The sequence below is a fragment of the Varanus komodoensis genome, unplaced genomic scaffold, assembly GCF_004798865.1.
Source record: "Varanus komodoensis strain SLA01 unplaced genomic scaffold, ASM479886v1 scaffold91, whole genome shotgun sequence".
In the NCBI taxonomy this organism is placed as follows: domain Eukaryota; kingdom Metazoa; phylum Chordata; class Lepidosauria; order Squamata; family Varanidae; genus Varanus; species Varanus komodoensis.
The window spans coordinates 719961-747891 of NW_025336610.1; the positions used below are offsets into that span (position 1 = coordinate 719961).

The 27931-nt window shown below is 66.5% G+C and overlaps 1 protein-coding gene across 1 annotated transcript; it reads left to right on the forward strand.

Moving 5' to 3' along the window:
• INPPL1 (inositol polyphosphate phosphatase like 1) lies at positions 1 to 27887 on the forward strand. The gene is made up of 28 exons (XM_044418603.1): positions 1 to 38; positions 497 to 560; positions 4933 to 5083; positions 5607 to 5727; positions 6605 to 6745; positions 7577 to 7667; positions 9124 to 9213; positions 9906 to 10004; positions 10651 to 10801; positions 11316 to 11422; positions 12322 to 12424; positions 12667 to 12863; positions 13979 to 14096; positions 15019 to 15115; positions 16591 to 16729; positions 16842 to 16941; positions 17719 to 17807; positions 18813 to 18894; positions 19130 to 19219; positions 19873 to 19986; positions 21161 to 21249; positions 21582 to 21669; positions 22117 to 22272; positions 22649 to 22736; positions 22967 to 23125; positions 23788 to 24532; positions 25648 to 25781; positions 26517 to 27887. The coding sequence occupies exons 1-28, from the start codon at positions 1 to 3 to the stop codon at positions 26605 to 26607; spliced, it is 3732 nt and encodes a 1243-aa protein (XP_044274538.1). The 3' UTR covers positions 26608 to 27887.
• Positions 27888 to 27931: the final 44 nt, after the last annotated feature.

Genomic DNA, 27931 nt, shown 5'->3' on the forward strand with positions numbered 1-27931 from the left:
ATGGAGCTCCGGCCCAAGTCAGCGTGTTTAGTACGAGGGTAAAAAAAAAGCCATGATTTTAGCTAGTTTCTAAAACTGTCACCCCCAAAGTTAAAAGAAGCCGTCCGTTCTTCACCCTCATTTAGAAAACTAGCAGGCTGGGAAAAGAGCTGCAGAGAACACCCAGTCCGCTAAAACCAAAAATGGCTTTTTCCAGCCAGCTGGGGATGATGGGCATTGCAGTCCTGCCCATTTGGAGGGCACCAGGTTGGGAGAAGGGGGGAAGGCTCCCCGCCAGGTGTCGCTGCGTATAGCATAAGGTGGCCGCGCTCAGTTCGCTTTCAGAGCTTGGCGGAAAAGGTGTGGGCCTGAGCAGCCGTTCCCCGTGGCTCCTCAGCCCTGGAATGAACCGCAGAAGCCCTGGCTCGTCTCCGTGTTGCTGAGAACGGGCCCCTGAAGGCATGCTTGGTGCTTCCGCCGTTTTTAAGAGCTCCCTTCTCTCTCTCTCTTGCCACAGGTTCCAGAAACATGTCCACACCTATCGGATCCTGCCAGACGAAGAGGAGTTTCTGGCCGTGCAGGTGAGACGGCACCTTCCGCCTCCTCCCCGGAGCCACGCTTTTGCTCGGATTCTGCTGCTTTTGGAGAGCCCGCGAGGGCCTTCGGGCGGCTTCGGCTCCAAACGTGGGTGCCTCGGGCAGAGTCTCCCTTGCCTTTGGGCCACGAGGGGTCGGAGAGTGAGTCGGCGCCCCCGGCGACACGGGGGGCTCTCACGCCCGTCCTGCAGAACGGGCGGCCCCTTCCCACGCGTCCACAGCTGTGGCCACGGGGACGAGCTTCCGGGTTGTGTCTGGAGGGAAAGGCAGCTTGCAACCACAACGGCTGGAAGGGACCCCGCTCTTTCCCAGCTGATCAGCTGCCCGCCGCTCACTCTTCCAGGAGCTGAACCCAGCGGGCCCACTTCAAATAAAGATGCGAGGCCTGTCTTTACTGGCCGCCTGCTCTCCCCCGCCTGCCATCTCACCCAGTCTCTTTAGCGGGAAAGGTTGGTGACCTTCCTGGCCGCACACGTCGTCCGGTTGTGCGTTGGTGTGGGCGGAGGGGCTCCTCCCGCTGTGGTGCGCGTGTGGCGGTGGGGCAGGGGCCTCCGGCGTTCTGCCCCGGTCTGTTCCCTCCCAGCTAGGAAGGTCAGCAAATGTTGGCAATAGTTTAATCTTGCGAAGCAGGACTCGAACCCGCCTGCAGCAGGTAAAGGCAGCGTTTGAGATCAATCCAGAGCACGGAGGAGGCCGGCTGGGCCTGCCTGCCTGCCAGGCAGCTGTGCGGACCCGAGGCGGCTGCCCGAACTGCGAGGGGCCGTCGCGACTCGGCACCAGAAAGACTGGTGTCGAGGAACTGGGCGTGTGCTCAGCCGGAGGGCACGGCTGCTTGTCTGGGCCTCTCCCTCAGCTGATGGCCTTGGCCTCTCAGGCTCTTTCCCTGCACATGGAGAACTTGGTGACTTCTGTTCAGTTCGGATCAAGCCCAAAGGCAGTGACGTCCACGCGCCGCTGTAGCTCAGGGGGCTCCGGTGAGGCACCCGGGCAGAGGACTGGGCAGAACGAAGCCGCCCGGAGAGGCCTCGCTCCAGCGAGGAGACGAGGGGCGCTGCCGGCTCCCGGCCTAGGGGACTTTCTGAGGGAGTTGGCCCGTTTTTCTCCGGTCCTCTGCCCGATGCCTCTGGGTGCTGTGCCCACGCGGTGCCTGAGCCTGGGGTGGTTCCGCTTGGCCTGGGAGACTTTCCAAGGGAGTCGGTCTGCTTCACAGCAGGGAGGAGGAGGAGGCCTGTGAGGGCGGCTTGCCTCGGTTCTGCCGGGGCCAGGTGCAGGGAGAGACGGTTGCCCCGAGGGGAGCCTCCTCCGGGCCCGTCCGTTCTGTTCCTTGTGGCACGTGCCAGTCTGGAAGCGAGGCCTGGATGGGGACGGTGAGAGGAGCGTGGAATGCCGGGCCCGACCGGGCTTGGGAGAGGACGGGGCAGGTTCGTTCTGTCCTTCGGGAAGCGGCTGGCGTGCTGCTTCCTTCACGGCCAGCGGGCAGCCCTTCTGCCGAGCTGCGTCTCCAGGACGGCCTGGCCTGGCCGCAGCCCTGCGGTGCCCACGCGCTGCTGATCTTGGCGCGCGGTCAGCCTGGCCCGTGTGCTGCTCATTGAGAGCACAACAGTGGCCTCTTTGTGCGGTCCCGGCTGGCAGGAAAAGGGAGTCCGGAGGAGGGCGGGCGGGCGGGCTGGGAAAAGGAGGCCGTCCCTCCGCCCCGCGGGTTCCCTCGCCTGAGCCGCGGCCAGGCATGTGACGTGCCGGCCCGGCCCGGCCCGGCCCCAGAGCTGCCCTGTGCCTGCAACCCGCGGGGGCCACGCCGCCCGCCCGGCGCCTCTGGGAGCTGCCTGGGCGCGAACGGCAGTTGCTCGTCGGCTCGGTCGTCCTCTCAGTGGGAGAAACCGCCCAGAAACGGGCCGCCCCGGCTGGCCCCACGGGATCGCGCCTCGTTTTCAAGCATCGCTGCTCTCCGGGGTAGCGCCTTGCGTGGGAGGCCTTGAGGGCAGGCCATGCTGCCCCCAGTAGAGCTGATGGAATGCAATTCCCATCTGCTCCAGCCAGTGCCGCCAACGTGGTTGGGGAAGGTAGGAGTTGTAGTCCAAGATGTGTGGAGGGTTGCCTCTGCCTGGCATGTTGTGTGAGTCAGCCGGGGTGGCGCTCTGCAGGGGGCGGCCGCCTCGAAAGGCCGCCTCTGCGGAGGGAGGCAGGGCCGGCCGCGTGCCGCACTCTTCCCTCGTGGTGGGCCGGGGGAGGGCCTGGCGCTGGGCTGCTCCGGCTTGGGCCCGTTCCTGCTTGCAAGCACCCCCCCCACACCATCCCCCCAGGTGGGCCCCCTTCTGGTTTCAGAGCCCAGCCAGGACGGTCCCCTTAAAACAACCCGGGGGAAGATTTCTAGGGGAGAACCGGGAGGCAGGGAAGGCGGAGCTGCCTCGGCTGCGATGCTTCTCCTCGGCAAAAGCACCCGCCTCCCGTTCTGCGCTTTTGTTCGGGTGTTAGGAATTTTGAAACATGGTGTGCGGCCTGCCAACATGCTGTTTTGGGGTGCATGAGCTGAGGCACCACTTTCCAAGCATGTGAAGTACTAGTTCCCCTCTGCTCAGCCTTCATCAGACCCCGCCTGGTGTCCCGTGTCCAGTTCTGGGGAGCAAGATTTCGGAAAGATGCAGGTAAATTAGAAAGGGTCCAGCGGAGGGTAGCAAAAATGATTCAGGAGCTGGAAACGCTGCCCTGTGAGGAGGGACTGGGGGAACTGGGCATGCTCAGCCTTGAGAAGAGAAGGCTGAGGGGGGACATGAGATCCCTCCAGAAGGACCTCCAAGGCTGCCACAAAGAGGAAGGCCAAGATCTCTCTCTTCTCGCTGATGCCAGAGTGCACGACTCGGAATAATCAAGTCAAGTTGCAGCAGCCCAGATTCAGGCTAGATATCAGGAAAAGCTTCCTCCCCGTCAGAGCAACGCGGCAGTGGGACCAGCTGCCTGGGGAGGAGGCGGGCTCTCCCACACTGGGGGCATCCAAGGCGAAACTGGGCGTCCCCCTGAGCAGGATGGTGTGGCTTGGTGTCCTGCAGTGCTGGTTCCCCGATCCTTGGTTGTTTCGCTCCACTGCCTGGGTTGGTTGGCTGGTTGCTCTGCCTCGCCTCTGTGCCTCGTGGGCCTCTGGCTCGGGCCTGGTGCTCGGCCGGGCCTGTTCGGCCATGGGCACGTTCATACATAGCCACGGCCCTCTTGGAGTGGCCGCTTGCTGCTTGGACGGGCTGGTGGCACTCCCTTGCGTTGAGTGAGTGAACCTCCTGCTGCCCCCTGCCTCCTTCCCCACCCCGTGACATCTTTCTCTCCTCGTGCATCCTTTCCCGTCTGTAATCCGTGTACAGCGCTTGCTTGGCATCCGTGTTAAAGCAAACCTTTCTGGGTTTTACCGCCTCTCGCTCCTGACCCCTTCAGGTGGCAGGATTAAGCCCCTCTCTCCCAGCACGACTGAGATTCCCGCTTGAATCAAGGGGCTGGTTTGCCGCCGTGTCGGTGGACTGCTGGACCGGACGGACCCGGGTCGGATGTAGCAGGGCCGGTCTTGCATTCCTATTCCGGCAAAAAGCAGAATTGATCTCCCTGCCAGGCGGAGATGCCCAGGGTGGGCCCACGGCGGAATGTGGCCGTCTCGGCTTCACCCGCCGTGGGACTCGCCAGAAGGAACAGAGGCTGCTTTGCAGCCGCGCAGTGGCTCGAGGAAGCGGTGCCCCACACCTGCATAAAAGGGGGAGCGGATGGAGCCGGGCGGAGCGGCGGCTCGACGGGGACGGGGGGAATCCGGTTCCAGGCCCTGTGGTGTGGGGGAGCTCTGGGCCAGTGGCAGATCCTCACTCAGGCGGACCCACCTGGCGGTGGCTGTGAGGATCAAACGGAGAGCAGAGCTGTGCCTGCCGCCTTGGCCCTGGAGGAAGAGGTGTGCAGATGGTTTTAACGAGCAGCGGGATTTCTCCAGGGCAGAGACCTGCGGAGCTCCCGCTCGCAGTGCGGTCGGCCTCTGGTCGGCCTGGCTGGGGATGTCGGGACGGAGCTTCCTCTGCCCAGACGGGAGGTGCTTTCAGAGACGGTCCCTGGGGAATCCTGCCCCTCGGCTTGGGCTCTCGGCAGAGCTGGCTGCCGTCGGCCGTGGGGCACTGGAGGGCCTCCTCACTCGGAGCATCCTCCTCGGAGGCCCGCGGGCTGCTCTCGGGACCTCGGGCGCCAGAGTGGTGGCCCCTGCCGGGATCCCCCGGCCAGAACCCACCCGGGTCTCACTGGCTTCCGGTCCGCGCGCCTGCCGTGGCCGCTGTTCGCGCTCGGCGTCGCAGCTCGTGCCCACGTGCTCCCGCCCCGTCAGCATCTCCCTCCCTCCCCGCAGACATCGCAGGGGGTCCAGGTGAGACGCTTCAAGACCCTCCCGGAGCTCATCGCGCTCTACCTGCAGCCGAACCAGGGCCTCGTCTGCACCCTCCTCTTCGCGGTGGAGCGTGAGAAGGACAAGGAGCCGGCGGAGGAGAGGGACTACTCGGGTGCGTACTGCTCCTCCCTGGCCGCGGTCTGGATGGCACGGGGAGGCGCTGTCTCGGAAGAGCGTGGCGGGGCGAGCGGGGCCATCCCTCCCCAGGTACAGGCCTTTTCTGATCCCACTTCTGCCTAAAGCTTGGTGCTTGCGGCAGCTCGAGCGCCTGGGGGGGGCAGGCCTCTGGGGTGGCTCGTGTGGCGCAATTGGAGCAGGAGGGGCTGCCGTGTCTCCGGCCCCTCCGCTTCCAGCAGGGCTCCGTTCGGGCTTGGCTCCGGGGGGCAAAGGCCGTGGGGCTGAGGCCCAGAAGCCCGGAGCTCTGGCCTGCCTTTGCCTAAGCCTTAAGGGAGGTGCGTGGGCGGGGGACTCCGCAGGAGCCATCCCCCCCATCCCCCCAGGGCTCCAGGCTGCCTGAGCCGGGGCGGGGGGGACTCTCTCCTGGCCACCCTTTGGAGGCGAAACGGTCCCGCCACGCCGCATCTGGCGCCTCCGGGGAAGTGCCCCCGCGGGACCACCTGCCTTCTCTCTTGCAGATGGGGAGGATGAGAAGCCCCCGCTGCCCCCCCGCTGTGCCTCCACCAGCACTCCCGTGGGCAGCGCCACCCCCAGTGGGGCGAGCAACGCCCCTGCTGTGCAGGACGGCGCTCTGGAAAGGTAAGCTGCAGCGCTGCGGAGGGCGGCCTGTGTCGGCCCATGGGTGGGGGTCGCTGGCCACGGTGCATGGGGCGGGGGGCTCGAATGTTGGGGGTGTTCCTGGTTTTCACCCTCCATTACTTCCCGCTCCCCACTTTGGCTAAGCCCACCTCCCCCTGGGAGTGCCTCGCCAGCCCTCGTGTGTGCTGAGGCAGCCTCGCAGCTGGGCGGGCGGCCCCTGCCGAAAGCACGCGGGCTGTGGGGGGACGGGGGCTTCAGGGTGGGCCCTTTCCGCCCTGCCCCTCTCAGGCTGCAGCCCCGGGCCAGCACGATCTGGCGCAGCCTTGCCCTTGGGGTAGCGAAACCTCCCCCCGTGCGGAGCCAATGTCCGCCTTGGAGGGCCGAGCGCGGGCGAGTGGCAGGGGAGGCAGAAGGCTGCAGGCGGGGGGAAGAGGGACGGGGAAGCGGGTCGGCGGCCGGCGAGGAGCAGGCCGGTCGGGCAGCGGGACGGGCCACCTGCATCGAGGGTGGCGGTGCTGTGGCAACCCAGCCATGCGGAAAGCCCACCTCAGAGCCCAGCAGCAAACCACGGGCTCTCCTCGTAGTGAAGGGCGACGCACCGCACAACGAAAGCTCGGCCCTCCACGACCCACGCGCGGGCCGGTGCATGTGTGGACCCAGACGTGCTCATGGGGCAGACCGGGCAAACGCTCCGTGTTATATTCTGGTTTGGGAGGAAAGTCTGAGCTGCCTCTAGTATCGGGCAGCATATAAAAACTGTAAGTAAGTAAATAAGAAGCGAGCTGGAGAAAGCGCGCGTGCCTCAGCCACTCCCCGAGCCAGAAGCCCCCCTGCCGTCCGTGCCGCTTTTACCCAGGCGTGCCCGCCTTTCCCGCAGCGCCACCAACGGGCTCAGCACCATTTCCCACGAGTACCTGAAGGGCAGCTACTCCCTGGACCTGGAGGCCGTCAGGGCGGGCGCCAGCAGCCTGCCGCAGCTCCACAAGACCCTCGTCGCCTCCTGCAAGCGCCTGCACAGGTCAGGGGTGCACACGAGGGCCCCGGGAGGGCATGCGCGGCCACGCACCCGCAGAGCCGGGGGTCGTCTGTGCTGCCCCTTCGGCTTGCCCGGCTCGCGGAACAGGATTCGGAAGGGGAAATGCAGTCGTGGGGCTTTGGGGTCTGCGCTGCGCTCTGGTACGGAGGCACACCAAAGCTCGAGCGCTTGCGGGAAGTGCAGAAGGACCCTGGCTGGACAGGCGGCCCGTGCCTGCAGTTAGGCGGGGGTTGCCCTATTGGTTGGGGCGTCGTGCATTTCCTGTTTAATGCTCCAGGTGTTCCTTGTGTTTTTAATGTGTTGGGCGTTTTAGCGTTGTTCGCGGCTCAGAATGGGGAACTGGGATGAGGTGCAGGCGAGGAGATGTCAGGCCATAATTTGTAGTTCTTACTGGCAAGGTGCCAGGCAAGGCAGCGTCTCTCCTTCCCCCCAGCCCGGGTGCCAGAGAGCCCAGGAAGCTGCAGGTGCCATCTGGGATTGAATGGGGGGGGTCCATGTGCACCCCAACTGTGCTCTGGCCTTGGGGGGTCGCTGGCGAGAGCTGGCTGCGGGGGCTGGAGAGGACTCAGTGGGCCGGCGATGAATGTGCTGCAGCAGCCGTCTTGGGGGGAGTCGGGTTTGTTGAAGTACCAAAAGGAGGGGGACCCTGAGGGGGCAGTGAGCCCAGGACAACCCAGCTAGGGCTGAACCTTCTTAGCAACCCATAATCTAATTTATGGCCGGAGGGGTGTGAGCAGGAAAAGGGCCACCTCTGGGTGGGACGCGCTCCCCACGCCCGACGGAGAGTGACAGGCCGGGTTCCTCTGCTTCCAGCGAGGTAGACAAGGTGCTGTCCGGCCTGGAGGTGCTGTCCAAGGTGTTCGACCAGCAGAGCTTGCCCGTGGTCTCCCGCATCTTGCAGCAGGTCAGTGCGGCTGGTGGGGGAGGGGAGGGCCGCCGAGACGCACCTTCCTGGCGCAAGGGGCTTGGCGCATGAGAGGGTTTTCTGGGCCAGAGGACTCGGTGGAGTGGCTCTGTCCGATGGCGTGCCCCCAGAGGTGCTGGACTCCGGCTCCCAGCATGCCCTGGCCAGCTGGCCTGGAGGAAGCGGGTGGGCAGAGATGTCCCCCCCTCGCCCCTCCCACCCTCTTCCTGGAGCTCTCCAGGGCCTTCCAGGCAGTTCGGTGAGCAGTCCGCTCAGCACAGCCGGACAGGCACAGGAGACCTGCTGTGGGCCAACGCGTTGCGCCTCCGACCCCCGGCTCCTGGGATCCTGCCCCGTGTGGCGGGCAGCTGCTGCTTGCAAATCCTGGGAGGGTTTGGCAGGCCGGGCTTGGAACGGGCCTGGGCCAGAGGGGCCCGCCGGCGGGTGGCACCAGGCCCCTCTGCTCTCCTCGTGCGGCGGGCGTGGCGGAGGCCGCTGCGGCTCCCTCTCCTCACTGTTCGGGTGCCCAGACAAGCTTGTCCCAGGTCGAGACGGCTTGGCTGGCCACGGTGCCCTCAGCTCTCCATCCCATCCCATCCCTTGGGACCACCGCTGCCTGAGGCGCCTCCTGCTGGCGCCCCTGTGGAACCCCAGAAGCCTCGTGGGGTCTTCAGCCGAGGAAACGAGCCCCCCCCCCCCCCCGAAGCACAAGGCCAGTCAAGCTCACAGACTCGCGTTTTGTGGGCTTGCAGAGCTGCCCGTGAGTGCAGAGCCTGGTCTGGGGAGGGGCTGCCCCGCACGTCCTCGCCTGGCCTGTCAGCGCCACCTGGATGGAGGTGGTAATGGGCACCTCTTGGGAATCGTGTCCCCAGCTTACGCTGCTGGTGTCCTCCAAGGGCTCCTGGGAGCTTTTGCACGGCCGGCGCACACCTGGAACCCTCCCGGGACTTCCAATACTCCCCGGCCAGCTTTTCTGGCTGAGAAATCCTGGCGGGTGTAGGAGCTCTGGGGGGATGATCATTGTATTATTACATTATTAATAATCTATTAAGCATCATCATTATTATTGTCCTTAATTTTATTTCTGTACCATCCAATAGCCAAAGCCCTCTATTTTGTATTAACGTACGGCATAAAACATCGTGGCAGCTGGGTCCCTGCAGCGCCGCCTCCCGGGCCCCTAAGGGGTCCCACCCAGCCTGGTGCTGGAAGGAGAGCAGAGCTGGTCCCCCGAGTCCCTGCGGGGAGACCGTCCGTCCTCCGGTCCACCACAGGAAGGGCCCCCCCGCATTGCCCCCGGCCGAACCCCACCGGGGCGGCAGTCAGGCAGGCCCCGGGTGGTGCCGTGCGCAGGATCCACCCTCTGGGGCCTGCCTGTTTCTGGTGGGGGGCCTGGTTCCGGCCCCGCTCCTTCCCTTGGGGCCGGGCTCAGCAAACGGCGCCTTGTTCCTTCCAGGCCGCCTGCCAGACGGGCGAGCAGGAGCTGGAGAGCCTGGTGCTGAAGCTCTCCGTCCTGAAGGACTTCCTGTCCGGCATCGAGAAGAAGGTGAGCGCCGCGCCCGCCAGCGCTGCCCCGGCCACCCTGCTCGGCACGTCCCCTGTGGGCGATGCCCAGCGCCTGCCTGACCGTGACGTGCGCGGGCCGGGCCGGGCTGGGTGGGGGCCGCCGTGCGCCAGTTGGGAGCGCTGCACCTTCCCCCTTGGCCACCCCCCTTTTCTGCGGCCCCCCTGCCCCAGCTGTGGTGCCCCAGACACTCGGCCGGCTCCTCCTGCCGCAGAAGGCCGGGCCCGTCGGGGCGAGGCGAGGCGGTCCCTCGGCCCGATCCAGCACGGCCCTCGTGTCCACCCTGTCCCCGGTCTGGATGGTGTTCTGGGTGGGGGCGGGGAGGGGAGGCCTTCTTGGGAAGCTCTGTCCCCAAAAGGGAGGGGGCACCTCAGGTCTCCCCTGGCGGTCTGGGAAGTGTCAGCCGTGCCGTGACCTGGCCGCTGGCTCCCCCTTTCTCCCCACGCACTTAGTGTCCGGGGTGGAGCTCTGAACCCAGGCAAGGCGGGAGACACGTGCCCCCCCCCCCGGGAGTACTCCAAGCAGGATTTGTGTGGGGGCAGGCGCGGCATGCACCGCCGGAGCGGTGTGCAGCAGGCGCCTGACCGGTTCGTGGCCGGAGGGCATCCAGGCCGCCACGCGGGCAGGAAGGGCCCCAACAGAAGCGTTAATGCCGGTGTCTCCTCCGGTCGCAGGCCCTGAAAGCCCTCCAGGACATGAGCTCCACCACGCAGCCGGGCCTCGCCCAGCCCTCCTGCCGCAAGGCCAAGAGCATTCCTGTTCAGGCGTTCGAGGTAAACCGCACCCCCCCACGGCCCAGTCTTGTAAGAGACCCAGCTCAGCCTCAGGCAGGACTCGGGTCTGTTTACGTGGTCCAGTCTGCAGAGCGTTCCAGCCTTTCTTTCCAAAATTCCCCAAAGCCGATGTGATGGCGGAGGAGCCTTTCTGGTCGGGGGGGGGGGGGCATTTCAGCACCCCCTTTAACTCCCTCTGCATGACCACGAACGCAGATGATGCCAAACCTGAGAGTCCACGCGATTCCTGCCTTTCCTCTGCCACGGGTGGGAGTATTTGGGCCTCCCCCATCCCGGGCCTCCACTCGGTTTAATTTCTGTGCTGCCCAACAGTCTTAGCTCTCTGGCCGATTTGCAGAAAATACAGCCCAGGATGCGATGTGATATGCAAACTGCGGCATGCTGGATTTAAAGGTTACTCAGCGCAGCCAAGGAACGATTGTTGCAGATTAACTTTGGGCAGGGCATGCGAGCCCGCAGCTGCAAAAGCCGGGGCCTGCCAGCCCCGCGGCACCCGAAGCGCGGCAGGTTGCGCTTCTCGGCAGGCCGCCCCGGCGACCCCCCCGGCGCCGCCTTGCGCATCCAGCAGCCGCTCGCCTCGTGTGCCGGGGCACCTGAGGGCAGGCTCCCCCACCCTCTCTTGCAGGTGAAGCTGGACCTGACCTTGGGCGACCTGACCAAGATTGGGAAGTCGCAGAAGTACACCCTGAGCGTGGACGTGGAGGGAGGGAAGCTGGTGGTCCTGAAGAAGCAGAAGGACTCGCAGGAGGACTGGAACACCTTCACGCACGACAAGAGTGAGCGCTCTCCTGGGGGCCTCTCCGTGCCCCCGCAGGGCCCGCCTCCCGCCACGTCGCCACGCGCCCCTCGTTCTCCTCTGCACGGATGGGTCCCCTCCACGGATGGGGTCACTCACAAGATCGCTGTGGCCTCCTCGGGGCCGCTTTTGGAAGGCCCGGCGCGCCACCCGGGCTGCGGGGAGAAGCCGTTCTGTGGGCTCTCCTGCTCTGGCCGCACGGCTTGGCCCTTGGTGGCGGGAGGCAGGGGCGGCCTCGTGCGCAGAGGCGCCTGCCTGCTCGTGTGCGGCGCTGCCCCAGCCGCCCGCGGAAGGGCTTCCCTGGCAGAAGGGTGCCACGGAGGGGGGGGGGGCGAGCCTGCAGAAGGGTTTGCAGCCTGGTGCTCTCCAAGCGCCTTGGGCCGGAGCCCCAGCCAGTCGGAGGGCGCCTGGTTGCCCAGCCGTGGCCCAAGAGGCCTCTCGGGGCGGGTTGAGCGGGATCCGCCCTCACCGCCCGTCGCATCCCCTCTCCCCAGTCCGCCAGCTGATCAAGTCCCAGCGGGTGCAGAATAAGCTGGGAATCGTCTTTGAGAAGGAGAAGGACAAGACCCAGCGGAAGGATTTCATCTTTGTCAGTGCCCGGGTGAGTCCAGCGCCTTCCGCCAAGACCTTTTCCCACACGGGGCTGGCCAGAAGACACACGGCCTCGGCCCATGCGCTGGACGTTTGGTCGGCAAATGGTGGCGCTCCGCCATGCCGATCGGTAAACGCCCGAAGCAAGACGCCTCTGCGGACGGCTCCGTACGCAAGTGGGAGAGGGAAGCGGGCTGTATCAAGTTTGCCCTCTTGCTAAGGTGTAGAAAATAAGTGTGTCCATTAGCTGCGGGCATTCCCTTCAGGAATGCTTTTTTTTTTTAATTTAATGAATGCTAGGAAAAGCAAAATCCATGCCCAGATGGTTCCACCCCAGCTTTTTCCATTTGCAGCTGCCATGGCAAACTTGCAAACGTGTTTCGGCTGCTTAATTCCCCTGCTTAGCTGCCCCTGGGGTAGAAACTCCGCAGCAAGGGAAGCGGCCCTTAAGGCCACGCTCGGTCTTGGCAGAGCCGGCCGGCTGGCCCCGTGGCGGAGCAGGTGGGCACTCGGGCCTCCCGGAGGCGCCTCGTCCTGCCTTCTCGAAACAAGGCGAAGCCACCCGGCTCAGGCCTACCTGGGGGCCATGCCCACAATGCCAGTTCCCTGGGGCTGTCCTGCTGTGCGGTTGCACTCTGAACATGCTCAGAGGCAGACTTTTCTCCAGTCTGTCCTGCAAAGCCATGCTGCTGAGCACAACTGGCCTCTCGGGGACAGACATCCAGCCCGTGGCGCTGAGCCTCCCGGGACGCCCCAGGGCAGCTGCTGTGCTTCCCAGCCTCCTCCGTGACCTCGAGGAGGGTGGCTTGCGACTGAGAAGCCCTCTGAGAGGACTGGGGGTGGGTGGGCTGCTCCGGGGGGCCCACGCGTCCCCCACTGATCCTGGGCACGCCGCTCTCCCCTCCCCAGAAGCGTGAGGCCTTCTGCCAGCTCCTGCAGCTGATGAAGAACAGACACTCCAACCAGGACGAGCCGGACATGATCTCCGTCTTCGTGGGCACGTGGAACATGGGTGAGTGCTGCCCCCAGGTGGGGGAGCCGGGAGCTGCTGCGGCCGCCACGGTCCCAGGAGCGCACCTCTGGTGGCCGCAGGCCGTCTGCTGAGAGGGAGGGCCGGCCGGCTCGGCCTCCTTTCCCCGGAGACGCCGTGGGCAGACCCTCCACGCGCCTGGGGCGTGCTCCCCGGCCCCCTCGCCCGCCGGCCCCAGGGGGGCCGGGCTGCCGCCCTGACGGCTCGGCCCCTCGCTCCCGCAGGCAGCGTGCCCCCGCCCAGGAGCATCTCCTCCTGGTTCGCCTCCAAGGGCCTGGGCAAGACGCTGGACGAGATGGCGGTCTCCATCCCGCACGACCTCTACGTGTGCGGCACGCAGGAGAACTCCATGGGGGACAAGGAGTGGGTGGACTTCCTGCGCGGGGCCCTGAAGGACTTCACCGAGATCGAGTACCGGCCGGTGGGTGCGCGGCGGCGGCGGCTTTGCTTGTCCCCACAGCTGTGGTGGCCCCTCGCCCCCCGGGCAGGAGGAAGCCGGTGTGCGTCTGTCTCGTGTCCGTCTGTCTGCGAGCAGAAGACACCGGGGCCGGGGGCAAGCTGTGGCGCCCAGCAGTCCAGCCCTTGGGCACTCTGCCGGGCATCCTCATGCCCCCCTTACTTGCCGGGCAGGTCAAGAGCGGCGTTGCAGAATTGGCTTTGCCCACCCACAGGGACAGTGCCTTGCGCTGCTGCGAAAGATGGGCGTTGCAATCCAGCGCGGCAGAGGGCCTGCACAGCCCCCCCCCCCCGCCCAGTGCCTCAGACCGCAGCCCATGTGGCCGGCCTCCTCCCCACGCGCTGTCGTCCGAGGCAATGGGGGCGCCCGATCCGGGGCGGTTGGGAGGGAGCGCGTCCGCAGCGGGCGGGGGGTGGGGGGAGGAGTTGTGGACGGCTCTGCAGCGCTGGGTCGGAGGCCCAAAGGGCCCGATCCAGCAGCGCAGCCTGCGGGCGTCCCGGCCACCGAAGCGCCCGGGGACTGGCGGGGCCCGCCTCTGCCGCAGAAAGCCCCACGCGGCTGTGGAAGTCGGCTCGGCCGCGGCGTCCGCTTCCAGCTTCGGAGTTGCGGTCCGAGGCCTGGCCTGGCCGGTCCGAGTGCGCGTGCAGAGCTCCTGCCTGCTCCCGAGCTGCAGCCACGCCTGGGACGCCTGAGGCCGCCGGGCAGCACCGCGTGCCCCCTGCAGAGCCCCCTCCGGCCGGAGTGCCAGCGGCTCTGGGGCAGGGCCTCGCTGCGTCTGCCCGGCAGGGCGCCAAGGCCTTCCGCAGCGCTCCTGGCTGGAGAGGCGGCAGTCGAGCCCGAGGGAGCCAGATCCGTGGTTGCTCCCGCTGCTCTGCTCTGCAGCAGGATTCCCCTGGGCTTGTCTCCCGCGTCTCCAGTGGCTCCTTTCTGGGCCAAGGGGAGCGAAGCACGCAGCGTCGGGGGCCTCCTAGCATGCCCTCCTGACTCCCCCGTGGTGGTCGTGCACCACCCGCCTTGAGGGGGGCGACTCGGAGCGCGTCTCCCTCCGGCTCAGGGCCCATCCTCGGGGTTCTCTCCAGATCGCCATGCAGTCCCTGTGGAACATCAAAATCGCCGTCCTGGTCAAGCTGGAGCACGAGAACCGCATCAGCCACGTGAGCACCTCCAGTGTGAAGACGGGCATCGCCAACACGCTGGGTAAGCGGCCGGCCAGCGTGCAGGGGCGGGCACGGGGCTCCGGGGGACTGGCAGGCCCCGCAGCTCTCCTGGCTGGGCTGGTTGGTGGTTTAAAACTTTCCTGGACCGCCCCATGCTTAGGCGTCTCGGGACGGTTTGCAGCAAATTGATCCTAAAAATAGAAATGGGAATAACAGTTGCCCAGCATCCAATGTTAAAATATAAACCCACTAAATAAAACAAGTTAACAATTAAAATACGGGGAGAATAAAAAGGGTTTTGCCTGCCGCGGAAGGGCAAGAAGCGTTGGCGCCAGGCGGACCCTCTGAAGTAGATCTTTTAGGCTTAAGTGGGGAACCCTGCGGCACACGGGCCATGGGGCTGGATCAGACCCAGCGCACGCCTCCCGACACTCTCGGCGGCAGAAGAGCTGCCCCCAGGAAGCCCCTCGCAGGGCCTGGGAGTGTGGGATGGGGCATCGGACCCGGTCGCCATTGGTCTCCTCCTCTGGCCTGCGGCAACCTGGCGGCCACCCGGGTTTTCTCCCCCCGCCTTCCATGTGCTGAACTTGAGTGAAGAAGGAATCCCGTTTGTCTGTCCCGAATCTCCCCCCCCCCCATCAGCTTCATGGATGACCCTGTCAGGATTTAGCATTAGGAAAGTGGGAGAGAAAGAGATGGGACATAAATCTAATCCTAAATCAGGATATAAACCTCACTGCTTCTTCATTAAAGCCCAGCGAGCGCCTTCCCGCAGTGGGTGTTGGGGCTCCGTGGGGTGGCCGATTTCGGCTTGCTTGCTCCACTCGGGCCGGGGCGGGGCGGGGCGGGGCGGGGGCACACAAGGCCTTGGCAGAGCCTGGCAGAGGACCTGCTCAGGCGAACTGCCAGCGCCTGGAGGGGCCGGGTGTCCGCGTGACCCCTCGCTGCCGTTTGCCCCCCAGGAAACAAAGGGGCGGTGGCTGTGTCCTTCATGTTCAACGGCACGTCCTTTGGCTTTGTCAACTGCCACCTCACCTCGGGCAATGAGAAGACGGCCAGGTGAGTTCCCACCCCGCGCACTGGGCTGGGGGCTCCGGGGCATGTCAAGGGGGCAGAGATGCCTGCTGGGCTGGGGCGCCAAGCAGACCCGGCCGAGCGCCACTCCAGGCTTGGCTGCAGGCCCACGTGCCCTGCGCACTTGCCCGGGGGCAAACCGGCCGAGCCGCGGTGGGAAGTGAAGCTCGGGTCGTCTTTCGCCATTCGCGTTTCCCCGAATTTTGCCGTGGACTTCTCCGGCAGAGAAATGCTCCGAGGAACATGCAGTTAGGAGACGTAATAACCGGGAGTGTGGTAGGTGAGGAGGATCGCTTGCAAAAACGGCACGTAAACGAAAGGACGGCGTGAGCGCACGTGTTGGGGAAGATGTGCGCAAAGACGCCGATGCGTTTCCAGGCGGACTTTAAGGAAAGACAAAAGAATTTAAGGGCAGAAAGACGAGCAGCTGAGCAAGGCCGAAACAGGCAGCCTCGTCCAGACCGCGTCGTGACGCCCCGGCCGGGCTGGGCATGCGCGCATCTCCCGGGGAGCCCAAGCCCTGCGCTCGGGGCCCAAGTGCGCACGGCTCATTGGGCCGTGCAGGAGTCTGGGGCAGTGCAGCCCCCCGGGACCGTGTGCTCCTGAACGTGTCTGAACACGGGGAGGGGGGCGCTCGACCGGGCCAAGGCGATCGCATCCAGCCTCCTGTGTCCCTCCACGGCCAGCCAGGTGCCTCCAGGAAGCGCCCGAGCAGGGGAGAAACCCAGGTGCCTCCCCACACTCAAAGCCGCCATTCTGTAGCTCGGGGCCTGCAGACACGGATGGCAGGGAGGTGTTGTATGGGCGGGGGGGGGCAAGGGATGGGTCCCCCACATCCAGCGCCTGTGGCCCTTTTCCCTGCTGTGGCTGCATCGCTCTCCACCGGCAGGGAACTCTGGATGTGGGTGGGGGGCCTTGGCATCCTCTCGCCTTTGCCCCCACGCCCAGCGGGGCGGCGCCCTGTCCTTTGGGTGGCCGGTGTTTCCAGAGCAGAGCGCAGGCCGCGGGAAGGCTCGCTCCAGCCGGACAGCAGGAAGACCACCTGGGGGTCAGAGCAGTGTGGCGGTGGGACCCCTGGCCGAGGGAGGCGGGGGGCCATCCCACCCTGGAGGCGTGCCGGAGGCTGCGGGACTGCCCTCAGGGGGGTGCTTCAGCTGGAAGTTCTGCACCGAGGAACATTTAAAAAGCGGGTCAGAAGGGGTTTCAAGGGCCATCTAGTCTGACCCCCGGCTCCAGCCAGCACCACTCATGTGACCCCCAGCGTGTGGTTGTCCTGGGGGGTGAGGGCAGAGAAGGGGGTGCCCCGTGCAGCTCTGCTGTCTTACGATCCTGTGAAAACGCGTGTGTGGATGCCTGCATGCTTTTCCAGCGCGCTTTGTGGGGCAATCCTGGGGCGGCCGGCTCACTTCGGAGCGCGTGCCACAGGCACCCCCTCACTCGCGCGCTCTCCCCATGCGCAGGAGGAACCAGAACTACCTGGACATCCTGCGCCTCCTCTCCCTGGGGGACAAGCAGCTCGCCTCCTTCGACATCTCGCTCCGCTTCACGCACCTGTTCTGGTTCGGGGACCTCAACTACCGCCTGGACATGGACGTTCAGGTGAGGGGGCGGCGGAATGCGAAGGGGGGGCCTCCTCTGTGGGTCTTGCAAAGCGAAGGCTCCGTGCTCTGCGCCAAAGCGTGGCCCCGTCATGTGCGCCTTGTGCCCCCAGGAAATCCTCAACTACATCAACCGCAAGGAGTTCGAGCCCCTGCTCAAGGTGGACCAGCTCAACCTGGAGAAGGAGAAGCACAAGATCTTCTTGCGATTCAGTGAGTCCCCCGCCCCGTGGGCGCGCATGCCGGGGCAGGGGGGGCCTCCAGTGCCGGCTGCCCCCTCCCCCCGCCGTTTGGGGCCAGCGGTGCTCTCCGTCGTGATGCCCGTGGCTTCTTGGGCTGCCCCACGCGGCACGGCAAACGGGCCCGGCGCTCCCCCTCCCCCCCAGCCCACGAGGGGCAGGGGTCCCGGCGCCCGGCCCTCAGAGCTGCGGGGTCACCGCAGCCGGCCCAACGCAAACACGAACGCGACGGGGGGGTGGGCCGACAACGCGCCACCGCCACACGGGGTGCAAGGCCGCGGAGGCCTCTGGCACCGACATCGATGGCAGCAAGGGACCTTGCCCCCGCGAACAGCGCATCGCAGGCACAGGCTGCGCATGAAGTAGCATCCCGTGCGCATGCCTTGGCGCTCGGCCCACGGGATTCCTCCGGGTCAGAACCGTGTTTCGTTTCACCCAGCTGTTGCCTGTACAACCCGGTGGCCAAGCTCTCTGGGCGGTTCGCGTAGATCTAAAACGGTGCAAATCCAATCTTGCACATGGCATGAGCTGCAGAGGTCGAGAGCCAGCGGCGCAGAGGAACCTGCTTGCAGCGGGGGGCGGGGGTCCTGGCCCTGCCTGGGCCGCTCGGTGCCCCGGCACCCCTTCTCCCCGCAGCCGGGGCTCGGGCGGGCCGTCCCGGCTCGGGGGGCCTCTCTGGGGCCTGTGGCGGGGCCGGGATTTCGCCGAGCTCAGCCCTCCCCGGCCCGTGCCTCCCCCTCTCCCTTTCCAGGCGAGGAGGAGATCACCTTCCCCCCCACGTACCGCTACGAGAGGGGCTCCCGGGACACCTATGTGTGGCACAAGCAGAAGCCGACCGGGGTAGGTGCTCGGGGCCCACGAGGGCGGCTTGCGCGGAGGCGAGGCGGGGGCTTTGCCACGGAGGGCAGCTGCCGCCCGGGCTGGGCAGGCAAGGCCCCCTTCGGGCTGCAGTCCAGCCACCTTGGCGCAGGCCACGTGGTCGTCGTTTTAGCCCAGCGGAAGGTGCAGCCCTCTGCACACGTGGGCCGGAAGAGCCCCCGCACCCCCCAGCGTGCCTCCAGGGGCACTTGGGGGGTCCCGGGGCTTCTTTCCTTCGAAGCACGCGGGGGACTGCGTCCGAAATGGGCCAGGTTCACTAGGGACCTGGCATTACCAATGCACCAAAGCAATATTTTTAAACAGGCAGCGTAATAAAGTATTTAAGAGCTTACCGGCCGAAGCAATGAAACGGGACAATGACAGGCGTCCCTTACAAGTCAAGGAAAGCCTGTGCGAACAGGCAGTTTAAACTTGGCGTCATGCCTGCCTCTTGAACCGCACGTGGGAGCACGTGCCACCACAAGGAAGGCCCCGCTTCCGTGTCGCTGCCAGGCGGCACTCCATTGGAGGTGTCCCCTCGGAAAGGCTCCCAACGCAAAGCGGGGACAGCGGGGCTTCCTGTGCCCACAGCCCCCCTCCCTCTGGCTGCCTCATGGGACGTCTTGTGCGTCTGGTTGGGCCAGGGTGTGTCGACTTGGCCCAGGCCTTCCTGGACGCTGTCGGGTGGAACAGTTGCCCAACGGACTGTCGCACTGGGAAGGCGTGCCTGCCTGGTTTGCCACGAGGGGACTATGCCAGGATCCAGGCACGGCCGGTCCTGCAGGGGAGCAGTGACGGGGGGCGGCTACAGGGGGCGTGTGGCAGAGGAGTGTTCAGGCCGGCGGCTGGCGGAGCCTCGGCAGCCTGTTTTGAGGGCCAGGCCTCTCTGGGGCCGCAGCGCAGGCAGGAAGGACTCGGGCTCCGGGCGACGCAAGGACGGGCGCCAGGGCGGTGCGCGGTGTCTCACCTGGCCCCCCCCTGCTCCAGGTGCGGACGAACGTCCCCTCGTGGTGCGACCGGATCCTCTGGAAGTCCTACCCAGAGACACACATCACCAGCAGCTCCTACGGTGAGTGGGGGCGAGGCCCGTCCCCCCCCCCCCGGATGTGGCCGCGACTGGCAAATAGCACGGCCGGCCCACCCGCTCCCCCCGCATCCCGAAGTGTGGGGATCCCCATTCCCTTCTGCTCGGGCATCCCCTCCCCCCTGGGCTGCTTCTGGTGGCGGCGGGGGGGCAGCGAGTCCAGGCCGCTGCCGGCCCACCGGCCCCCGTCCCGCCGCAGCGCTCGCCTCTTGCTCTGCAGGGTGCACGGACGACATCGTCAGCAGCGACCACTCGCCCGTCTTCGCGGCCTTCGAAGTTGGAGTCACTTCCCAGTTCGTTTCCAAGAAAGGTGCAGGGCATGAGGGCAGGGGGGGCAGAGCAGGGGCGCGGGGCACGTCCCTTCAGCGTCCCCCACGTCTCCTCGGCAGAGGGTCCTCCCCAGCCCCCAGCAGAAAGCTCCCCCCTCGCTGCCGGAGCTTCGTGCAGGTGGATGGGATCGGGGCACAACCTTGGGTGCCATCCTTTGGCCTGGCTGCCTGTGAGGCGGTACAGCCAAACCTGGAGGGGGCTGTACTACACCACAGCACGGGCAGCGCCTCTTCACCACCTGTGTCTGTTTAGCGTTGCCCCACGAGCTGCCTGCAGCCGCGGTTTCCTTGGTCTGGGGGAACCTGCCCCGGAGCTGAGCGTAACCCCCCTCCAGGCCCCCGTAAGGTTATCCCACGGCCCCTGCGCAAGGGGCCTCCAGGGCGGGATCCGGCGGTGGAAGGCGAGAGCGCCACCCCTCGCAGCTCCTCCTTCCCACCCCTCAAAGAGCTGGGTACTCCTGCCCTGTGGTCTCGGCCCAGGGCTGCTCCCCAGGAGCACGCGGGCGGCTCCAGCTGCGGTGGGGATGGGGTTTGCGGCGGCTGCGGTGCCACTCGGGGGGCCTAGGAGACACGTGGCCGCCCCCAGCGCTCGCCAGCCCGGCCCATGTAACCCGCCCTCCTCCATCGCCACTAGGCCTGTCGAAGTCTTCGGAGCAGGCCTGCATCGAGTTCGAGAGCGTGGAGGCCATCGTGAAGACGGCCAGCCGGACCAAGTTCTTCATCGAGTTCTACTCTACGTGCCTCGAAGGTACGTCTGCGAGGAGCGGACCGTGTCCCCCCCGCCCCCCAGCAGTGCTGACAGACTGGAGGGACCCCTCGTCCGGCCCCGCTGTCGGTTCTTCGATTCAGCGTCCCTTTCCTAATCAGCATCCTAGAAGGCTGCTCAAAATGATCACACCGGCCCAATTCGGAGCAGTGCGAGCGCCCTCGGGCGCAGTCCCTGGCCGGCCGGAGCTGCGGGGCTTTTCTCCGTCTCAGGCGGGTCCTCTTGGGCGATGTTTGCCGAAAGGTGCCCCCTCCCGGAATGGCGTTTCTCTTCCGTAGCGCCCTGGTCTGGTGAGGGTGAAACCCAGGTAGTGGGCGCTGGTGCTGGCGCTCCGAGGCCTGTTTTCCTCCCCGCTCTGGAGCAGGTGCGCCTAGTTCGGGCCTCGCGTGGAACCCCTGAGCTCCTGCAAGGGCGATTGCCCCGCAAACGTGCTGTTTGGAGGTTTAAAAAAGAAAGGGAAAGCCTCCGTTGGTCTCCATGGATATTAGTTTCCTTCTTTCCGTCCAAACTTCCCTCCTTCCTTTTGTAAACTGTTTTCATAATGGCAGTTTTATTAAAAGAAAAGCCGAAAAAAGGCGTGTGTTTGTGCACACTTTATAAGAGAGAGGCAAGAGTTCAGTTCCCCCTTCCTGGTGCTGGTCCTGATCCAAATAGAAGGCACGTGCACTTTGGCATGAAAAGAAATCTGGCCCCCTGTCAAGGCAGCCCATAGCCTGACCCATAGAGCTGCCCTGAGCGGCCACAGAAGGGCTCCCTCTGCCAGGGCTGGGGGTCCCCGGGACCCCCGTGCAGGTGAGGCCTTCCCCAAAAGAGGTGTGCTCCGGCAAGGGGTCGGCCTTGTTCCCGGCACGTCACCCGACCCTGGAAGGAGGGAAGGCTGAGGCCAGAGCGGGTGCGCCGTCAGATCTGCATTGGGCAGCCTTGTCCTGGGGGGCCCGATCTGGGCCCCTGGCAGGCTGGGAGGGCCTCCCGCACCCCGCAGATTAACCCCGGGAGAAGGGAAGGGACGCGTGGGGGGTGGGTGCCGATGCTTTGGCCCTCGTCTCCCAAGAAGGGCTGATGCAGGCGGGCTGGCTCGGAAGTAGGGCCCGTGTGTGGCCCCCGCCCGGGTCGTGCCGCCCTGACTTCCTCTTTCCTCTCCGCTTTCCACTCTCAGAATTCAAGAAGAGCTTTGAGAACGATTCGCAGAGCAGCGACAACATCAACTTCTTGAAGGTTCAGTGGTCGTCCAGGCAGCTGCCCACGGTGAGGGGCACTTCTTCTCTGCCGCCCTCCGTTTCCCCATGCGACGTGGCATTTAGTCCGTGCCCAGGCTGCCTGGTTAGGGGCCTCCCCAGAGGAGGCCCTGTCCTTTGCTGTGCCCCACCCAGCCTTTGGGAAAGGGGTCGTGCGAGGCCCCCACAGGGGAGACCCAGAACTCCGAAGGAAGCAGATATTCTCCCTGTGGAGCCGGCATGTGGGGACGTGGCTTTTGGTGACGTTACAATAGAGGCCCAAAATTGAAAGGCCTCCTCTCAGTCTGGCCGAAAAGAAGAGGTGCTCCCAACGTGCGTCTCCTTTGCTTCCTCCGCTGGCAGCTGAAGCCCATCCTGTCCGACATCGAGTACCTGCAGGACCAGCACCTTCTCCTGACGGTCAAATCCTTGGATGGCTACGAATCCTATGGTACGTGGCCAGACTCATTGGCCGGGGCTGGCGAGGCGCACGTGGCGGAGAGCGAAGGGAGCTGGGGGCACCTGCTTCCGGGTGGCGTTGTTGTTCCGTCCACGTGCGAGTGAAGGGTGTCGAAGGGCCGAGCCGCGGAACCGGGGTGGGCAGCCAGCCCTCTGGTTGAGGAGCAGCCCGTCCTGCCCAAGAGGGCAGCGCTGCATCCCTTTGACGCCCCTCGAGGGGCAGACGGAGACTGAAGGAGCAGGGAAGCCTCGCGGGAGGCCGGGGTGAGCGAGCAGGACGTGGCCGTCGGCGCCAGAGCTGCGCAGGGTGGGGAGGATCACCGTGGCCCGGCCCAGATGTCCCCGGCCACCTGCCTCAGGCTGAGGGCAGTGGCCGGGGAAAGCGGCTGGCCCCCCGGCGCCGGTCCCTCACCCCGCGGTGCGCCTGCCTCCCCCGCAGGCGAGTGCGTCATTGCGCTCAAGTCCATGATTGGCAGCACCGCGCAGCAGTTCCTCACCTACCTGTCGCACCGCGGCGAAGAGACGGGCAACATCCGTGGCTCCATGAAGGTCCGGGTCCCGGCGGAGCGGATGGGGACCCGCGAGAGGCTGTACGGTGAGCGGCGGGCGGGCGGGCGGGCGGTGCCGGCTCTCTCCAAGGGGCACCGAAGGGGCGGCCCGTCGCACCAGCAGCCTTCCATCCCAGCGGCTTTCAGGGCTGCTGGAATGCAGCTCCCAGCATCCCCAGCAGGGAAATGCAGCACATGCTGTGGCCAGATAGGCATATGTTTTCAGACGGGTCAAACGGTGTCACGGAGGGCTCACGCGGGAAGAGGCCGGGCCCGGGACCCCAGATGGGCTGCCGCCGGCTTCGGCCCCCAGCAGGAAGGGGCCAGTGCTGTGCCCACCTGTGCCACGCGTGGGTCACTGCCGGAGGTGCCCCCCACCTCCTCTCGCCCCACTGAATGGGCATCCGTCTTCCCTTCCTGCAGAATGGATCAGCATTGACAAGGACGAGACAGGGGTTGCAAAGGGGAAGCTGCCCCCCCCAGCAACGCGGACCAACCTGGACTGCTCCAAGTGAGACTGCGGGAGCTGGGAAGCCTGCCAGGGGCCTGGGGTGGGGCGTCCCGCCCCCTTTGGCTCTGGCCACGTCACCACTGGCCTGTCGCCCTTGACGTGAGGCGGGCAGTGGAGCAGCTCCTCTGCCCTTCTTCAGCTCCACCAGACGCGCGATTCTGCCGGCCTCCCGCAGGCCTGGGGGGCCGAACGGCTCCGCAGCCCTCCAGCACCCTCTTCCTCTCCGCTAGGTCTGTCGCGAGAAAGCATTCCCCCGGGGAGGCCGCGGCGGTGGCAGCCGGTCCCATGGGAAAGCTCTCGGATGAGCCGGAGAAGCCCGGGGCGCTCTTGGCCAGCCGCCCGCCTGCTCCGCACCGCAGCGCCTCCAAGGACGAGGCCCGGCAGGGCAGGTGAGTGATGCACAGGCCTGGAGCGGCTCTCTGTGCTGCGGCGGTAACGGGCAGGCGGCCGCGGAGACGGGTAGCAGCCTCCGGCGTGGCCACTTTGCTCAGCTGCCCTCTTCAGGCCACGTCACTCTTCCCCCGCTGAGGTCCCTCTTTGGGGCGGAGGTCAGGGCCCTCCTTTCCGGGAGACCTAATGCTCGCAGTTGCGTCAAGCTTCTAGTCCCTGCTGTTGGCAGACTGCTCCCTTGTCCCTTCCTCCTGCTCGCTTCTTGTGCCGCGCTGCCTCCCAGCAGCCGACCCCACGTCACCCTGCACCTGCCAATCCTCTCAGTCTCCGGATGGTCACCCTGCCCCCTTCTGAGGCTGTGGGGGGGAGCGGGGAGAGCCCTGCAGGCGTGGCTGGCATTCCTTGCATGGGGCCCTTCCGCAGTTCCCCCCACGGAGGGCTGCACCCGCTCATCATCGGGAGGGGGCGCATGGGAGGGGGCGCCCTGGCCACGCCTCCCTCTCTGGAGGGACCGCCTGGCCCTCTTCCCAGCCACTCGGGGGGACGGGCAGCACGGGGCAGAGCCGGCTGGCTGGCGGGGCCTGTCTGGGGGGCCCCTCACGCCTCCTCGGCTTGCAGCGTCCCGGCCAGCTTAGCTGTTCCTGCCTTCTGCCCTGTGCAGGCCCAGGCTGGACGCGCCCCCCGCGGACCCCGAGGGAGCCCCTCTGCAGAACAGCTTCAACAACCCGGCCTACTACGTGCTGGAGGGCGTCCCCCACCAGCTGCTGGCAACAGAGCTGCCCCCGGCCGCGGCGGCCAGGACCCCCGTCCCCAGGGACAAAGTGCAGATCACCGTTCCCGTCCAGGCCGAGCTCCGGCGCCCCCAGCAGCCGCCGCCGCCCCCCTCCAGGGCCGAGGAGAGCTCGGAGGAGGAGGAGCCCGGGGTCCTCACTCTGCCGCCCCCGGATTTCCCACCGCCTCCCCTGCCCAAGTCCATGGAGCGCGACGCGGTGGACAGCCCCTTCTACACCTCCGGGGCCGTCCGGGGGGACGAGCAGGGCCCTGGCAAGCCGCGGGCGGCGGGGCCCTTTGGCGAGCCCCCCAAGCTGCACCCCAGGCTGCCCCCATCCCTGGGGCCGGGGTTCCTAATGGAGCCCCCCGGCGCCCCGCAGGCTCCCGTGGGCCACCTGGACGACCGTTCGTGCTCCGTGCTGCAGATGGCCAAGACGCTCAGTGAGGTGGACTCCTCCGGCGGCGGCACGCTGGGCCTGGGCAGGGAGCAGCCAGGCCGGCCCCCGGCGCACCCCCTGACCAAAGGCAGGCGGGAGCTGCCCCCTCTCCGGTGCATGCACCCCGACTACAGCCGCCCCATCGCCTTCCCCCCGCGCTCCATCCGCGAGAGCATCGAGGAAGACTTGGCCGAGGAGGTGGGTGATGCGGCAAGACGAGCCCTTTGGGGGGGCGGGGGGGCGCCCCGTTCTGCCCTCCGGGGGAGGCTTTGCCACCTGCACCCCTCGGGCCACCCCAGTCCCGCGAATCCTCTTCCCTGTTTCGAGTGGGGAGGGGAGCACAGGGGAAATGGGGGAATATCTGGGGAGGGCAGAAACGGGCAGCGAACAGCAGAGGCGCTTCAGATGGGCACCGATCGCTGTTCGCCGCGCTCTTTACTCGCCGAGCAGAACGGCCACCTCCTTCCACAGCCTGGGAAGCGTGGGAGCCCCGGCCCTTCGATAGCTGCATGAAGGAGGCCTCCTTGTGGGGCGTCCCGAGGCAGAACTCCAGAAAGAGTCTGGGTCCCGTCCTTCACTGGCCAGAAGGGGGGCTTTTTCCCTGCGTTTCACTGTCATCTGAGGGGGCTTCACGGGGCACAGGCTGGGGAGAGGTGGCTTTTCCCTCCCCACCCATGATTCCCCCAGGAATCTCCCCCCCTCCATGCAGCAGGAAGCGCCTTTCCCCACAACAACTCAGTGCCATGGGGAAAAGGGGGAGCCAGCAGGTGCTTGCGTCCCTCAGACAGGAGGGGGGATCCCCTCCCTGGAAGGCCGGTGCCACGGCAGAGCCATGGCAGAGGGCTGCTGCCCCCGTGCCCCCCCGGCCTGCCGGGGAAACCAGCTCCCTCCCTGGAGACAGGGTGCTGGGCCGCCTGTGCTTGGGCACCTCGCCCCATCCTGCAGAGGCAGAGCAGGCCGGTGGGGGGGGGGGCACCGGCTGGTGCCGCCCCCCCACCACACCAAGACGGCCGGGGTCGGGGTCTGGCTTGGCTCCTCTGGCATCGCCAGACCGGTGGCCCAGCAGCAGGGCGGCTGCCGAGGCCGCCCCTGTGCAACGCCCGTCTGCCTGGACGTGCGCGGCGGGGGGGGGCTCCAGGTTCCCCCCCACGCTCTGCCTGGAGGGCTGCCCCAGCGGCCAGTCGGTCCCGCAGCCCCACAGAGGAGCCGCGCTCCTGGCAGCAGCCTCCCCTCCGTCCCGGGCGGGGGCCAGGCGGTCTCGCGGGCGCCTAGGTGCGCCCTCAGCCCCCCCCCCACCTGCCATCTCCCTGCAGACCCTGGGCCAGGATGGCGGGAGCCTCGCCCGGCGCGGCGAGTCTGGCGTGGGGGAGTGGCTGAGGGCCATCGGCATGGAGAGATACGAGGAGGGGCTGATCCACAACGGCTGGGACGACCTGGAGTTTCTCAGGTGGGTCTCGCGGGGGGCGAGGGGCTGGGCTGCCCGAGCTGAGCTGGCGGAGGACGGAGCCGCTCACCCCGTGCCGTCACAGCCAGCTGCAGGGAAGGGTCTCTGGGCTCCCCCCACCCCTCGCGGGCTGCAGGCTCTTCTGCGGGCAGGGGGCTGCAGCCCTGCCCCGCGGCTTCCCCACACCCGCTTCCGGCTCTGCCACCCCCTCCCTCGCCGCCTCTGTCTTCCCAGTCTGAGTGCAGGCTGGAGGGGCCAGTGGCAGCGACTCTGGCCTGGGGGCCGCAGGCTGGGCATGGGGCTCTCCGGGGGGGGGGGCTCCTCGAGCATGGAGGCGGCCCCTGCGGAAGCCCAGCCCTTCTGCTCTGGCCCCAGTGCTGTCGGCACCCGGAGTGGGGAGCACGTGCCCCCTAGTCCAGAGCTGCCCCCGCCGCCATGGGCAGAAATGTGGGCCGGACGCCTGGCCGGCAGCAGGCCGCCGTTCGCCTCCTCTGGGCTGGCAGGCGGCTCGGGTTCCAGCAAGTCGCTCCAGCATTCCCTGGAGATGCCGGCTGGCAGCCAGCCGAGGCCCCCTGTGTGGGGAGCCAGCAAGGGCTCCTGGTGAAGCGATCGGGGAGGCCCCGAGAGGCCTTCGAGCCGTGAACCCTGCGAGGCGGAGCCGGAACTTCCCTCGGAGGGAGGAGGGCAGCGGAGTCTAGTGGTCACAGGCGCTGCAGCTCCTCCTCCTCTTGTTTGCAGTGACATCACGGATGAGGACTTGGAGGAGGCCGGCGTGCTGGACCCCAACCACAAGCGGCTCCTGCTGGAGAACCTGAGGCGCGGGAAGTAGCCCGGAAGCATCTCCCCCCTGCTGGCTCGCCCCCTGCCCCCCACGCTGCCCTGCAGGATATAGGACTGCCTGCGGAGGAGGCCCTGAAGGATGCCTCCCCCCGAGGGGAGGAGCTGGCTGAGCCCAGGCACACCGTGGGCGGCCCGGGCCTTGTGCGAGGGCTGGCTCGGGGGGCGCCTGGCTTCCCTCTCGCTCCTGGGGGACTCGGATCTCGGCGGCCGGGAGGGGAGGTGGATCGGGCATGGGAGCCCCCCCGCGAAGCATTTCAGAAGCGCGGCTGCCCCCCCAGCAGCCCCACTAAGTTATTCTTATTTATTCACGACAATAGAAGGACCCTCGTCTTCCCTTTGTTTCTGCTTCCCCTGCCCTTGGGCGCTTCTGAGCTGAATCTGCCTTGTTGGGGGTCCCCAAGGTGAGTGCCCCCCATCCGCCAGGGGGCCACAAGAGGCGTGGCTGGGGGCCAGGTTGGGGCCTGCCCGGTGCATGGGGGGGCTCTGCTCAGGAGTGGCATGCTGCGGTGGCGAGTTCAGCCCCCAAGTCCTGTCCTTGCCCTCTCCCCACGGGGTCCCGGTTTCCTCTCGTGAGACTGGAAGGAGCGTGGCCCCCGGTCCTGCCAGAGCCACGTGCCCCCCACAAGGAGGGGCCCCCACTGCCTTCGCCCGCTTGCTCGCCGTTTCCCCTGGTGTGGGGAAGCCCCCCATTTCACCGCAAATCAAGGTGCCGGCCAAATGCGCTCACTTGCCTCGGGGCAGGGACCTGGCTCGTGACTGCAGGAGGGCGGGCGCCGGGGGGCAGCCCGCCCCCAGCCCGGCCCTCCGCCCTTGCCTTCGGGAAATCACCCAGTGCCTTACTTTATCATACGAGGGTTGCAGGAGGGTGGGGTGCGGGTGAGCTCCCCCACCTGCTTGGGGTCGCCGGAGACCTCAACGGCGAGGAATCCCCAAAACGGAATGAAGGAAATCGCCTTTTCTGTTGTTCTGCTGCTCCTGCGGAGGAGCTGCGGATGTGCCTGCATCCATTTCGTCCTGTTTTCTCTTCAGTTATCATTAATCCATTTGGTGTGCATTTAACCCTACTAAATTCTACTGTGGTGCATTTTATACCGACGTCTGTGTGGATTTTTTAATGTTTAATTTAATTGTTATTTGAAGCTCTTTTTATGCTTAATATTTCTAGGCTGTGGCAGGGACTTGCTGTTGTTCATTTCCCGCTCCCCAAATGCCCACATTTCACACCTTAGTTTACCACATTGCGATGCAATAAAAGGGCTTGTTTGCTGACGGATGCCTCTTGCTTATTATGGGCCTTCTCTCAAGTAACCGGG